This window comes from Gopherus flavomarginatus, chromosome 2 (genome assembly GCF_025201925.1).
Source record: "Gopherus flavomarginatus isolate rGopFla2 chromosome 2, rGopFla2.mat.asm, whole genome shotgun sequence".
Lineage (NCBI taxonomy): Eukaryota > Metazoa > Chordata > Testudines > Testudinidae > Gopherus > Gopherus flavomarginatus.
The window spans coordinates 4,040,690-4,056,066 of NC_066618.1; the positions used below are offsets into that span (position 1 = coordinate 4,040,690).

A 15,377-nucleotide genomic window follows, 5' to 3' on the forward strand; every position below is an offset into this window, starting at 1 on the left:
CCTTGTATGCTTCAGGTACTCTAATAAATAAGTGTGAGGTGCATTTAGCAATAAGTCTGGAAAACAATTTTTTGCTGGTCCTCACAAGATAAACTTTTTTTGTTACAAAAACTTATACACAGAAAGGGATCTTCAGGATCTGCCCCATCCAGTCCTCCTGCTGCAGAAGTGGAGCCCAGCTGATTGGTTTATATCTTTTTTTTTTTTTTTTCAAGGATATCTTCATTAGGAAAACAGTCCGAAATGTTCTTTTTAAAACAAATACTGAGATTCTCCTTTATCTCTTTAATCCATTCCATTCCTTTGTTTCTATTTTTCATAGATGGGGTCTCAGTGATACATTATGTTCTTACAATATGTAAGAATCCTGTGCCGGGGGCTTGGGGAAGAGTGCTGCATTATACATCAAGAATATATGCACTTGTTCTGAGATCCAGAAGGAAGTGAGAGGCTGACCAGTTGAGATTCTCTGGGTAAAGCTAAAAGGGTTAAAAAATAGGGATGATGTCATGGTAGAGGTGTAGTATGCACCATCAAATCAGGAAGAGGCGGTGGATGAGGCATTTCTAGAACAAATAAGAGGTATCCAAACCCCAAGACCTGGTAGGAATGGAAGAGTTTAACTACCCAGGCAGCTGTTGAAAAAGTGATACAGCAAAACATAACATTTCTAGTTAGTTCTTGGAATGTATTGAGGACAATGTTACTTTTCAAAAAGTGAAGGAAGTAATCAGGAGGACAGCTATTTTAGACTTGATTCTGACAGACATGGAGGAATTGGTAGCAAATCTGAAGGTGGAAGGCAATTTGGGAGAAAGTGGTCATGAAATTATAGATTTCATGATCCTAAGGAAAGGAAGAAATGAGCGCAACAGAATAAGGACAATGGACTTTAAAAAAACAGGTTTTAACAAACTCAAAGAACTGGTAGGTAAAGTCTGGTGGGAAGAAAATCTAGAGGAGAAAGGAGTTCAGGAGATCTGGTAGTTTCTCAAGCAGACAGTATTATAGACACAACTACAAACTATCCTGAGATGAAGAATGGAAAAGGGTCACTGTGGCTCCATGAGGAAAATCAAATTTAGATTAGATATTAGGAAAGTCTTTCTAACTATAAGGGTAGTTAAGTTCTGAAACAGGCTTCCAAGCAAGGCTGTGGAATTCCCATTGGAGGGTTGGATTTTTTGTTTTTGTTTTTGTTTTTAAGTTTGGCAAACACGTGTCAGGGATGGTCTAGGTTTACTTGGTCCTGCCACAGCACAGCAGGCGGGAGTTGGTGACTTCTCAAGGTCCCTTCTAGCCCTACATTTCTGTGATTCTGTAGAACATTGATTTCCATATAAATATGAAAATACATATCAGAGTTGGCCTTTGAGCCCCCAGTCTGTGGGAAATAGAAATATAAAGGAATGGACTGTATTAAGATGAAATTTAGGATGCATCTGATTTCTCTGTGTGTTTTACAATTAAGCTACTTAAATTTGAATGTGTATTTGTTTTTTTACTACTTGGAATGTTTTGAAGTGAGTGAAGAGTAAAGCTTTATAAAGTAAGCCCCAGATGAAAATGGAATGGTACATTTGTGAGTTTGTTGGATTTGTGTTCTGTACAGAATTGTGTACATTTAATGATACAAAGCATACCTTTGCTATCATAGCATTGAAGATGTCACTTTTGGTCAATGTTCACACTTCTGTCTCCTGATTCTAGGCCAAGTGCTTCATGGATTTTAAAGCTGGAGGTACATTATGTCATATTCTTGGTGCTGCTTACAAGTATAAGAATGAACAGGGCTGGTAAGTTTTTACTTGAATTTATACACCTTCTGCATGAAACTAAACAAATGAAATGCCTATTCAAACTACTTGCAATTTTAATACACTTCCTTGAAGAGTTGAGTGGGAAAGGGAGTTGAGACGAGGAATAAATTTTTCTAGCTGATGCTCTATTTAAAAGCAGCAAAGAGTCCTGTGGCACCTTATAGACTAACAGAAGTTTTGAAGCATGAGCTTTCGTGGGTGAATACCCACTTCATTGGATGCATGTACTCTATTTAAAGTTATCTAAAGACGAGAAGTATTGTGAACTGATGGCTGTAGTTTCAGAGTGGGAGTTAGGATCTCCTGAGTTTATAATCCCATTTTTGCCATCTATTTTCTGTGTCAAATTGGCCAAATAGCTGAATCTCTCTGTACCTCAGTTTCTCCATCTGTAAAATGTGGATTATTCTTACTTGTGGATATTGTTAGGCTTAATTAATGTCTGCAAATACGAAGCACCACATAGAGGCTAATAAATAGAAAATGCTTTGTTACTGTTCATCTGTGTTCATAAATAAAGAATGCAAGTTTCATAAAACCACTGCCTATATAAATATTGATGTGTTCAAAACTGTCCATTTGGAGTCCAGTGATGTGTATCATGTGGGAAGTTACATAATAAGTAAATTATTATCATTGAGAAAACTGAGAACTGAAAATAGTCAATATAAAAGAGCAATAACTCAGTTAAAAGTAAGGCAGAAATTTCCCCTTCATTTATGTAGTTCTTTTTCAAGTGCTGTGAAGGCCCGTGAGTGTACCTGGGTTCAGATTACCCCCTAAAGAGCAAATCAAAAGGCAAAAATAAGCCATGTTCTAGTATTATTTTTGTAAGATAGATGGTGCTGTGTCCCCTAACTGCATTTGCAGGACATGAAAGAATAAGAAGCTGCCATAAGTTAACTTCTCTCTTTCCTACAATGCTAATACCCAGCCACAGACAACTGCTGCCTGAGATATTCTGAATAGTATGTCTTTCGGGGGCTTTGTGTTTCCTCTGAGTCTCAATGGAAAAGCACCTCAGTTAGCTCCCACACAGTAAATATTCTTTTCTTTTCAGACAAACTTATTTCCCAGTTACAGAAGTCTGAATGAGAGCAAAACTGACATTTGGCCGCATCCTCTCTCCTCCCTCTCTTGCTGATGTCTCAAAACTAGCTGGTAGTGTCTTGTGTGTGTGTATGCATGTGGAGTGGGGAAGGAAATGATACTTGAGAATTTAACATTGAGGATCAGATGTAGAACCTGGAATGTTCCCTTCACTGACTTGACCAAATAATATGATGTGCCTGATGCATGATACTTTGTTTTTTCAATGGTATGCATTGTCGCTCTTGGTTAACCTGTTTGTGAATGATCTGTCTTATAGGAGAAGTACCTTTCCTGGTCATAATAGGTATGTCTGAAAAATGCACTTATCCAGTGCAGCTGGACGTACCTTATCATTGTAATTCAAACAGATGTTCTCTAAAGCTTGTTGCTCTAGACTTAATTAGTTAAACAAGAAGACAGGAGGACCTCCTAGTGATCTTCAAGTGATTTTTTTTTTTAATTGCCCAATACAGTATATGCTGCTGTTTATATGTTAAGAAGTAACATGAGTGCTTTTAGGGAAGGTTAAATAAAATGTGAATGTATGAACAAAGTGAAATGAATCCTTAGTGTTGACTTGGACCAAAATTTTCGAACATGGTTGGTTAAAGCTAAGCACCTAAATAAGTGACCTGATTTATACAGATGTTTAAGCCTTAACACGTGTTTTGAAAATGATTGAAATAGTAGAGTCTGCGTCTGAAAATTGCTTGTGAACATCATCGATATTTTAATTTTCTTTGTGTCCACTTTCCTAATGCTTAACATTGTCCCATTAATCTCAATCAGAGCAGCTATCAGAAGATCACATTTTGACCAAAAGATTGTGAAATGATTTCAGTATGTGTGTATTGGGGCAAGATTTTTTAATCAAGGCAGTTAGAATAATACATTATAGATCATCAAGCCCACCCTCCACCAGTCCAGAAGTGTTCCGTATGCAACTTTTTAAGATTTCTTGTTCTGTCAGTCACTTTAAGATGACATTTATGTTGACATGTAATATTGACATTTAAATATAGAGGACTTTACGGCTGAAAGACAAGCATACAAAAATAAGTGATTGTCCTTAACTTCTTTTTATTATGTTGGGCATTACAACATAACAGTCCTCTGTGGAAAAAATCCCAGATCATTGGCTGAAAATCGAAACCACTAGGGAAAGAAACAACCTTTCACAAATGTGAATGTCTAGTGATGTACACCTCTCTGGTGTATTATAAAGATCCCTCCATGTGGAGGACTATATGTGCTGCAATACTTAAGGACATCAGATAGATAAAGGTAAAGTGGTAGCTGTAATGCCCTTGCTTAGATTAGTAAACTAACATAAAATTACATGAGATTATGAGGTTATAAATATTTAGGTTAATGTGAGCTTTTGAAGTTGTAAAATTCAAACTTGCACATCAGGATGTGTAAAACTGAATTTAATGTCATTACATATTTATGAGCTGTAACAATCTTAGGTGTTTTGTGTATTTTAAGTATACTGCTACTTACTACATTTTGTACACTAACCACCACTTAATCCCTTTTATTGTGTGTAGCACTATGCTCAAACAGAAAGTCATACACCCCAACTGAGGGCTTGTCTACATCACAAAGTTGCAGCGCTGGTGAGGGGGTTACAGCGCTGCAACTTAGGAGGTGTACACATCTGCAGGGCATCACCAGCGCTGCAACTCCCTGTTTGCAGCGCTGGCCGTACTCCCGTTTTGTCTCGGGTGTAGAGGATCCAGCGCTGGTGATCCAGCGCTTGTAATCAAGTGTAGACACTTACCAGCGCTTTTCTTGACCTCCGTGGAATAAGCAGGTATCCCAGCATACCTGAGGAAGCCTCTGGTAATCAAGCAGGTCTCCTTCCCCGGTTTGCTCTCGCGTTCCCCGAACCCCCGAGCAAGCAGGTCTCCTTCCCTGCGGTTTGCAGGGGGGTTTGGGGAACGCGAGAGCAAACCGCGGCGAAGCTGGTCTCCTTCCCCGGTTTGCTCTCGCGTTCCCCGAACCCCCGTGCAAACAGGTCTCCTTCCCTGCGGTTTGCAAGGGGGTTCGGGGAACGCGAGAGCAAACCGCGGCGAAGCTGGTCTCCTTCCCCGATTTGCTCTCGCGTTCCCCGTACCCCCGTTCAAGCAGGTCTCCTTCCCTGCGGTTTGCAGGGGGGTTCGGGGAACGCGAGAGCAAACCGCGGCGAAGCTGGTCTCCTTCCCCGGTTTGCTCTCGCGTTCCCCGAACCCCTGTGCAAGCAGGTCTCCTTCCCTGCGGTTTGCTCTCGCGTTTCCCGAATCCCCGAGCAAGCAGGTCTCCTTCCCTGCGGTTTGCTCTCGCGTTCCCCGAACCCCGAGCAAGCAGGTCTCCTTCCCTGCGGTTTGCAGGGGGGTTCGGGGAACGCGAGAGCAAACCGCGGGGAAGCTGGTCTCCTCTCCTCCTTCCCTGCGGTTTGCTCTCGCGTTCCCCGAACCCCCCTGCAAGCCGCCCAACAGCGCTGCAGTGTGGCCACATCTAACACCACTTGCAGCGCTGGCTGCTGTAAGTGTGGCCACTCTGCAGCGCTGGCCCTATACAGCTGTAACAACCAGCGCTGCAAAATTGTAGATGTAGACATACCCTAAGAACCCGATACTGAATTCTTTATCAGCAGCTTTGCTTCTAAACCTTCTGGTTGCCAAAGTGAAGCTCACAACCACTTACTGCAGATAACCACACTGCTAGCATTTAACAAATTAATAATGCAAGGTGAATTGTTGGAGATCAGAAACTCCTGGAGCCTGTCAAATTGCGGAATCTTGTTGTATCTAAACATATATCCTAACCTTTAAAATTCTTTACAGCTGTCACCCAAATCCTTAGTATTGAGATGGGAAACTAAATCATTTTAGATTTGAAGGAATCCATCCCATGACTTCAGAAAGAAGTCACATTACTGTGTCTCTGCATCGTTAGATTAATAACTTGGGTTATTGTAAAAGATTTCCCACTTAACAATAGGCCAAGAATCATATTCCAGTGTGAGGATGGATGTAATACATTGTTTCAGTTATGTCTACAATATATATTCCAGGCGTGGAATAGTGTTTTTTTCAGATGTATCTAGTTCAAAAAAGCACAGTAGTGGATTTAATAAGATGTGCTGCTTGCTTCTGAGGTTAGAATGTAGGCCTACAAATGATTGCTCAACATAACCAATAGACTAGTGAATGCAACAGAAATATAAATAGAAAGCAGTCTTTTAAAGAGATGAACATTGATTTACCTGTGCTCCCAGTACTGTAGTCTCTTATCTGCTGCTGATGCCATTGTGAGCTCTGTCTCAATAAAAGAAAATGATATTCTCAGCTGCTTTTAATTAATTGCTGTTGTCTGATCACTCTAGAGTATAGAAATGTAGTTAATTGGCTACCTGTCTTGCTCCAAGGTTTTGTTGCTAATCATATTGGATAATAGAACTTCAGCCTTGGATTACATTGTGCTACCAAGAGTTTACAAATCAACTGCATTTTGTTGATTGGGATTGACTGTTCCCTTTTTACTAAGTGGAGCAAGAGTAACATGGTTGAACCATTTCTATTGTACTCTAAAGCTCTGTTAATAATTTATGTTCATGCATGCAGATACTGTAAGAATTCCATTCTCTGTTAATATTAAATATACCAGTATAATTTGTGCATAGTTTTAAATATCACTTCTTGGTCAAAACCAAATATAAAAAAGTCTAAAGATTCTTTGCTGTTGCCAATAGGGCAAGTTGAAGTCTTCAATATCTTTCAATCATTTTCCTCATTAACAGGCGGAGGTTTGATCTGCAGAATCCATCGCGAATGGATCGAAATGTGGAGATGTTCATGAACATTGAAAAAACACTAGTGCAGGCAAGACATTTTATAACCATAAACATATTCTGTTTTGTGTTTCAGTGTATTTTCCACTTTCTTTGGGGAAATGACCTTCTAGCTTTTAGGTCCCTTAGAGGTGTGACCTGCATAAGAATTCCAAACTTTCTTGAATTTCTCTGAATGTAACTTTTTTCTCTTTTTCAGTCTGGTCTTCCTTTCTTTTCATTGAGAGTCTCTGAAATTAGTGTGGTTGACTAGGGGGAATACTTAGTACAGAGAAACCTGAGAGGGTGGGGAAATAATTTTGAGCTTTAAAATCGTTAGACAACTATTTTTTAACTTTAAAATAAAATTGAGCATCTACAGTCCGGTATCTTTAACGGGTTAAAACATTATGCTTTAGACTTTAGTAAACATTTGTGAAACAGAACTATTCTTGCAAAAGCCTGGCCACTTACGTTAGGGCAAAAAGTGAATTTACTGCTCTTGAAAGATGCTGGGTTGTAAGGGCAGGTGTAGAAGTACATTACGAGCAGCAGCAATAGAAACTTCAACATCCCACCAATGTGCCTCAGTCCTGACTTGGAGAGGCCACCTTGAGTAGTGTGCAGATAATTAATTTTATTCATCAAAATCCACCCTTGGCTCACCTAAGACTACCAGCTAGAGTGAAAGTTCTCGTTTTGTTTCTGATGAGAGTACCTCTCCACTAGTAAATGGACTGAAACTCCAACTTCATTTTGTCTGAGCTACAGAACAGCTGCCATATGGTAGCAGCTCATTTCTGTCCAGAGTCAAATTTGAATCGTTGACGTAGATGTGGAAAAGCGCTGTATCGTATTACTCATCCCTTGTCCTTGTGCCATTACCGTGATCTACTCACTTCCCCACCAGAGCAGGTCAATTTAAAATTAAGTTTATTACTGTGTCAGTGATTGTTTCCTGTGATGATCTGTAGGGTCTAGGCCAATACTCTTGCTTGTACCACTTTTAAATTATTTAGCAAAATCAGAAACAAGAGGGAAAGAACCCAAAAAGTGACACTCTTCTTCGACATTTTGGAATAAATTGTTTTGCTGTGATTTGATTAAAGATAGCTGGTAACATTGAAATCTGTAGACACTAGTGCTGTAGGGTGAGATCCTAGCTGGATGTATTGAACATGGTGTTTAGTTTTCCATTTATAGTAGCATGCTCAGGACTCGATCCAAAGCACAGTGAAGTTGAGAATCTTCCCATTTTCTTCAATGGGCCAAGAACATGCTGGTGCACAGAACTCAGGTGGGGTGAGCGGGACAGCCACCCAGGGTGTGAAAAAATGGGGCCGCATGGGAGGTGTCAGAGGGTCACATGTCTTGCTGTGTGTCTCTCCCCCTCCCCCCCATTTCTGCCTTCCATTTAACACAGAGGTTTTCCAGCTCTGGAATTCGAAGTTGGCAGCTGGGCTCCATTGACAGGGACAAGCCCCTGGGGTGGTGCCAGGCCCCTGAGGTGGTGTTGGGGAGAGGCAAAAGCATGTTGGGGCACAACTCAGAGCTGTGCTGCCCACCCTGCCTGGGGAGTGCCCATCTGTGCAGAGGTGGCCGAGCTCAGGGAAAAGAGCAGAGGGGGTTGCTGGGCAGCCAGCCAGTGCCCCACCTCCCACCAGCTTCTGATCTGTCAGCTCCTGACAGGAGGCGCAACAGTTCTCAAACTGTAGGACATGCCCCCACAGTTTGAAAACCTCTCTGCTACATGGAAGGCAGAAATTGTGGGGAGGAGGGAAAAGGGGCACATATCCCCACCCACCCACACATCACCTCTAGGGGATGCAGATATGCTTGCTTGCCATGGGCGCTAAAATGCCTAGTTAGGCTCAGCACAGAACCTCTGCATTAGTGTTTGTCAAGCAGTAATGTTTAATGCAGTAATTAATCCCTGATGGGTTCATGCCTTTGATCCACTAGTTTCTGATTTAAAGTTTTGTCCTTTCTCCTCTAGAATAATTGTCTGAGCAGACCAACAATCTACCTCATTCCAGATATCGAATTGAAGTTGGCTAATAAACTAAAGGACATTGTCAAACGTCACCAGGTAACATATGTTTGTAACAGCCTTGCATTTTTGTAGGTTTTGTTTTTGCAGCTGTTTATAAAGGACAACTGTAGAGAGATTACTTTAGAATTGAGTTTCCAAAAATTAAATAGTATAGAGGAGCAGTGGGCAACTGGTGTCCTGGAACTGCATTTGTCTTTCCAGATCATTTTATTTGGCCTGCCAACAGTTAACAGATGACTTATTCTGCTGTGACATTTATTTTTATTGTTCAGCTTTTTTGCTGTGATAAATATACTGAGAGTATAAAATGCTTGTTTCAGTGTGGAAGACTGATCACTAGGGGGATTCATTGTGGGCTTTCTTGGGTTGCATGTAGGCTGAATACAAGGAAATTCAATACCCTGAAACATCAGGTCTGTATCCACTGCACCACAAGTGTAGTGGGAATTGGTGCTTTGACAAACTCATGGCTGATACTTTTGTCTTAATTTTTGTTAACTTGTGATAAAATTATAAGAAATGTCTTTCATGAACAGTGGGAGCGTGAATATCTTTTTACTGAAAATGGACATAAGCCTCAGTGCCTCGTTTGTTTGCTAGTCATGGCAGTGACAAAAGAATATAACTCGAACCATTTCTACAGCACCAATCGCAGTGCCAAGTATGACAAATATACTGCTAATGGTTGATGTGAAATGCAAATGGAGAAGGCATTTCTACTTGATGAGAAAATGGTTTTTAAAAACAATTCAAAACAGTATATCTTAATGTATAGTTTTGCAGAGTTTCAGATATGCATGAACATGTGGAAGAAAAGTTAACCAAAATTATGCTCAATTGTTCTTCATTTCTTTTGACAGTAGAGTACAGATGTGTCAGATGCAGCTCAGCTACTGAATATGTCCAGACGATTTACACTAGTTTTAACGTGCGTGAAGAGCTTATGAAGTTAGCCTCATTACACAGAACAAGAAAGGGCCCAGATATTTTTGGTGCAGTTCAGGAGGGTGTTGCAGATTTTCAAAAAGTTGCCTGATGCTGTTACGGACAGACCACCCACTATGTGTACATCACAGGTTGGGTTTGCACAGTTGTTGAAGCACAATGAAGTGAATTGCCCAACACTGCACTGCGTTGTTCATCAAAAGTCGTGTGTGGAAAATCACTGAACTTTGATCATGTCATGAATGTCATGAAAGTTACAAACATAATCTGAGGTGGCAACAATAGCAAATTTGTGGCTTTTCACAGTGAAGTGTATGTAAAGTATGGCGACTTGGAGCCATACACTGAAATATGATGGATGAATCATGATAAATGTCTTGAGAGATTATTGTATGCAGTGTTGTAGCTATGTGGGTCCCAGGATATTAGAGAGACAAGGTGGGTGAGGTAATATCTTTTGTTGGTGGCAGAGACAAGCTTTCGAGCTTACACGGAGGTTGGTCCAATAAAAAAAATATTGCCTTACCCATGTTGTGTCTCTTGACAGATTATTTGTACTTTGAGGGGATATTGTCACCTTTTGAAAAACATTGCAAGTTCTGATATTAGGGAGTTTCAGGAAAAAATGGAAGATTCTGTTTTTCTGTAATATGGCATTTTTGGCTGATAAAACCTGACATTTGAATCTGATTTGCAAGGCATGGACAAGATATGTTGGATTTCATTGCTCACCTGGGTGGTTTCTGAGTAAGCTTGAATTTTTTAAGACTCTCCTGTTGGGTTTGGATTTTGGCCACTTTACAATATGTGCTGCATTTGCATTGAAACTGCAAGTGTGCCAAGTCAGTGTTTAGCGGGTACACTACTGGCATTGAAATGCTGCGGCTTAATTTCCACCAGTGTTTTAAGGATTTTAAGTCTTTGACCTCACCTCACCCATTTTAATGATTCATTTGCATGTGTTTTCAATGAACACCAACTAGAACTGAGCAGACTGCAGGCTGATCCTCTTTTTTTAAAGAAGGATGAAAGGGACATTCAGTTTCGGAAACTGCTTTCTGAATCTCATTTCCCAAATCTGAGAAAGTGGTCACTGAAATTGTGTTCTGTTTGGGGCTAGTTATGCTTATGAAAGTAACTTTTCTACGTTGAATCCTTTGAAGTCTAAGGAAGGAACCAACTGACTGACTGAAACTGTTCCCGCTTATTATATAGATGTGCCCTTCTTAGTGCACAGGCAGGCTCAAGCTTGAATTTCACTCTGACAGGCGAGGAACTGTAACAATAATAAACAGCAGAGAAAAACATGAATATATTTTTATTTTTTGTTTTCATTTATTAATACCCCTCCTCTTCTGGACACTGAAAAAAAGTTAGTGAAAGATTTAGGTTGAATCTTCTTAAAATAAAGTCCAAGGTTGTGCTGAAAGGGATTTTTATTTTGAATAACACTTTGGTTTTACAGTGTTAATACATGATTAACTGTATGTTAACATGTTATATTATGGCAAACATTTCTGAGTTATGCAATATGTAACCTCTTAAAAAAAAATGTTGGGCCCACCAAAGAGTTTTAATGGATTTTGTGGCCCTGTTCTTCTTAAAGTTGCTCATCCCTGGTATAGAGAAAGAAGTGTTTCTGTGGCCAGTGCACACCTGGGTAGAAGATGGTCTAGTCTAGGTTCTGTTCCTGGCTATATTACAGACTTCTGTGTGTTTTTTAGGCAAGTCACTTAAGCATCTATCTCTATTTCCCTGTCTTTAAAATCCAATAATACTTACCTTCTTCACTGGGAGGATGTTGATAACTCCTTCATGTAGAAGGAGTTTGAGATGTGAAATGGGCTATGTAAGTATAAAGTAGTAAATTTTAGAAGAATAGGATTTACTTTGCCATTTGAACAGCCTTGTGGTGGTATCTCTCTCATACTCTGCTCTTATCTTAAATGCATCTCTTTTCCTATGCATAGGTCTCCTAACTTTTTTCCCTTTGCAGATGGTAGCCTTGTCTGCTGAATGCTTTGATTTATTCATCATTCTGTTTCCTGTAACTTAACCATATGCTTTCTACTGTCGTAGTGTCACAGAGTTTGTGGGGAGACAAGGCCCTGCACCCCCGGCTTCCTGCAATTCACCATGTCTCTCAGCCAGGAAGTAGAACAGAAGGTTTATTAGATGACAGAAACACAGTCCACACCGGAGCTTGTAGGCATAAACAGGACTCCCGTAGTCAGGTCCTTCTGGGTAGTAGGGAACTAAGCCCCCAATCTCAGGGTTCTCTACAATTCCCCAGCCTGCCCAAGACTGAAACTCTCCAGCCCCTCCTTTCTGGACCTTTCCTTTTTCCCAGGCTGGAGGTCACTTCTTGTTCTCTTTGTTCTCCAACACCTTTAGCTATCCCCTTGCAAGGAGGGAAGGGCCCCCGGCCATTAGTTGCCAGGAGACGGAGTGCCAGCCATTTATGCACACTGGCCTTTGCTCTGCAACAATCTCATCCCCTAGAGACTTAAGAAATGCATAGGGCAAACTGAGGTACCCCCACAGTATTCAGCAGAAGCATTAAGTACAGTCCCACTTTGTCACATCTAGTATCTAATTCTGTAAAATGTTTTGGAATACAGTTGGGTGAAAAATGCTATACAACATTTCCATTTCTGTTAATACATCTCCATCCACTGAAGAAAAATTCCATAGATTTTGAAGAAATATATCTGTAGATTGTCCCTTGGGTATGATTCTGTCTGCTGTGTAGTGACTATGAGGTTCTGTGTAGTAAGTTGGATAATCTTGATGTTTTTAGTGCACAGGAAAGGCAATTTTGTATTATAGATAACCAGTCAAGCAATATGACATCCTCAGTTAACAAGCATCTGTTTTTTTTAAAAGCAATAAACAGTTGAATATTATAATATTTAAATGGACACTATCAACTTGAAAATACATAATTTCAGACAGACACATTTATCTTTTACAGTTACAAGTAATACCTAAAATTATTCTGACAAAGAAATCAGTGAAAATAGCATCTCTTTTATAATTTACTATGAGCATTTGACAGAGCTTTGAATATTGTCAGTGTCATTGTTTTCTCCTTCATAGTTGTCCTTTCCCTTGTTAAACAGATCCTTTAAAACATTGAAGGGGAAGCAGAACAGCCTTTTTTTAAGGAACTCTTTTTTTAGGTTTGTTTAAAGTTCAGGACATGCTATTTAAAGGGGGATCCATCAGAAATTGGAATTTTTTAGTCTATTTAACAAAAAATCAAATTGACAGTATCACTTTAAATTACAGTTTGGATCAAAGTGTTTATATTCAAATACAGTTATGGGTATCTTCTCATAGGAATGTCTACAATAGACTTTCATAAACTGAGATTTGGGAAAGTAAAGAATGAGGAAAGTAAGAGAGAAGCAGTGAGAGGAAAGTAAAGATTGAGGTGAGAAGGGCCAAGGCAATACCAGATGGAAACAGGATGGTGTGCCAGAAGCAATCCTTCTTAAAATAAAGAAAAGCATAGTGAGGGGAAAGAGAGAACCTCCAAAAGATGAGCAGCAACCTACTTTTCTGATACCTTTAGAATATTGGAAGTAATTGGGTTGAACGCTTGGGTTCTGGATCTTACTGTATTATAACCAAAATCACCCATTAATGTTTCTGAAATGGAAAGTTTTTTTCTGTTTGTAGGAGGAAGTTATTTCTGTATAGCTATGGATTCTCAAGCAGTGTTTCACTTTTTTCCATAGGGAACCGTCACTGATGAGAAGGCAAAGGCCACCCACCATATTTATCCTAATCCTACCTCACTGGATGATGGTAAATCATACAGAGTTTGTCTCTGAATCTTGTAGCTAAAACGCTTACCTGCTAAAGCGATGGTTGCTATACAAAGCCACTAGGTAGGAGGATGCACTCAGCTTAATACTGAGAGCTGTTCAGAAAGTAGTAACTTTCAATATTTGTTTTAAAATGGTTTGTAGTCCTAAATGTCCTGCATCACATTATGGGGGTGGGTGGGTTGGGATACACTGAGTGTTTTTATAGATCTGGAACTGTATTTTCTGGAAAGCATATGATGATGTAGGCCTTGAGGGAGTGAAAGTCTGTGCTATTAGCATTAAGCGCTGGTAGTGTGCTGGGTGCTGCATAAAACACATTATCACATTCCATGCCTCAAAATTTATAATCTAGAGGAGATGCAAAGGAAAATCAAGATTATGGAAGAGCCAAAGGAAGGAGTGGTCATAGATGACAAAAATTTACGAATTGGTGATGTAAGCAAGGCTTGAGACTGAACCAGCCATGGACCACCTCACCTTGATGATTTGTTTTTGCCCCTGATCTCTGGGTGATAGAGCTAATCCATACAAATTATGTATTTCAAACCATATTCAATGGGATTGTGGCTAAAATAGCTCCACATCAACACTTCCAGGATTAAGTACAAAAATGACACTGAAAACTAAGTTGAGACAGGATTGATAGTATATAAGAATAGGCAAAAAGGTTAAATGTTCTGCTTTCCTAATAGTACTTCTTAAGAAACAGAGCTAGATCTGTGGTAGAGAACCCTGGAGCCAAAATAAAACACATAAGAATTTAAAAACTACTTTGTATAGTTTCACAGGGATAGAAGTGTGGTTAGCATTCTTGCTTCCGGGTGTATATCTGCGTTGGTTAAGCCACAAGTGGCAGTGAAATCCAATATCAATGAAAATTAATGAAATGAATGGGTTAGATAAATCAAGACCATATTGCAGTTCTCATTGAGACTCTTATCTGAAGTTTCATAGTTTATCTAGAAGCATTTTATCATGCTTGTATTGTACAACATCTAGCTAGCTATTAAAGAACCTTACTTCTTAAGATAAGACTACAAAAAGTGCCTTTTTCAAATTTCATTGTCCAATATAACTTTGTTTCTGTGGAACTGGATTTCCCTGATGCAACATATCGCAAAGAAAGCTGAAATAGTGTTATGCCCTGGCGCCTGATTTCCACTAGATGGGAGTGTTTAGCTCTGTGTAGACTGCAGCATGTTGTGTTTTATCCTTTGGCATCCCTTAGAATGTGTTTTGCACTCCAAGGGACATAATGATGGTACGTAACTACCTCATTTGTGTTCAGAAGCTCTCTTTAATCCATTTATTTCCTGAATAGGCATGAGCGCAGTTTGACATCTGTGGCAAACTTGCAACTATATTCTTAGAGCTACATGGCTCTGTTTAAGTGCTGACTTTACTGAGCTTCAGGGACAGCTTGACTGAAATGGAGCCATGAACTCAAGAAATACAGCTGCATAGTTCAGACTCACACTCTCACCTACATTTAAAAATCAGTTTGATGGGTAGTAGTCTCCAGATTTCTAAACACCTCTCCCCCTTCTCCAGTGCCATTAGGGGGGAAAATATTTTAAGATACCTTTTACAAAACAGCTAGGATCATTCAGAAAAACCACTATTGACTCTAGTGCCAGATACCTATCTAACTGTATTGGAACCATGCTCACTGCAAGATAAGCAAAAACTCATTTCTTTTGTCCCTGGTTTGGCCGGTATCCAAGCACCAATTGTCATTACAAGTGTCTTAGTAACAGCGTTCTGCATGAAGGAAACAAGAATTGGATTACTAGTCTCACTAGGTCAGCATTGCCTTG

The 15,377-nt window shown here is 39.8% G+C and overlaps 1 protein-coding gene across 2 annotated transcripts in view; it reads left to right on the plus strand.

Moving 5' to 3' along the window:
- SMARCC1 (SWI/SNF related, matrix associated, actin dependent regulator of chromatin subfamily c member 1) overlaps nucleotides 1-15,377 on the plus strand; it is a 187,842-nt gene that overhangs the window by 19,260 nt on the left and 153,205 nt on the right. For both annotated transcript variants that reach the window (XM_050942456.1, XM_050942458.1), the window contains exons 3-6: nucleotides 1,711-1,796; nucleotides 6,697-6,778; nucleotides 8,723-8,815; nucleotides 13,468-13,537. In XM_050942456.1, the coding sequence (XP_050798413.1) occupies nucleotides 1,711-1,796; nucleotides 6,697-6,778; nucleotides 8,723-8,815; nucleotides 13,468-13,537 (331 nt within the window). The remainder of the gene's footprint in view (nucleotides 1-1,710; nucleotides 1,797-6,696; nucleotides 6,779-8,722; nucleotides 8,816-13,467; nucleotides 13,538-15,377) is intronic.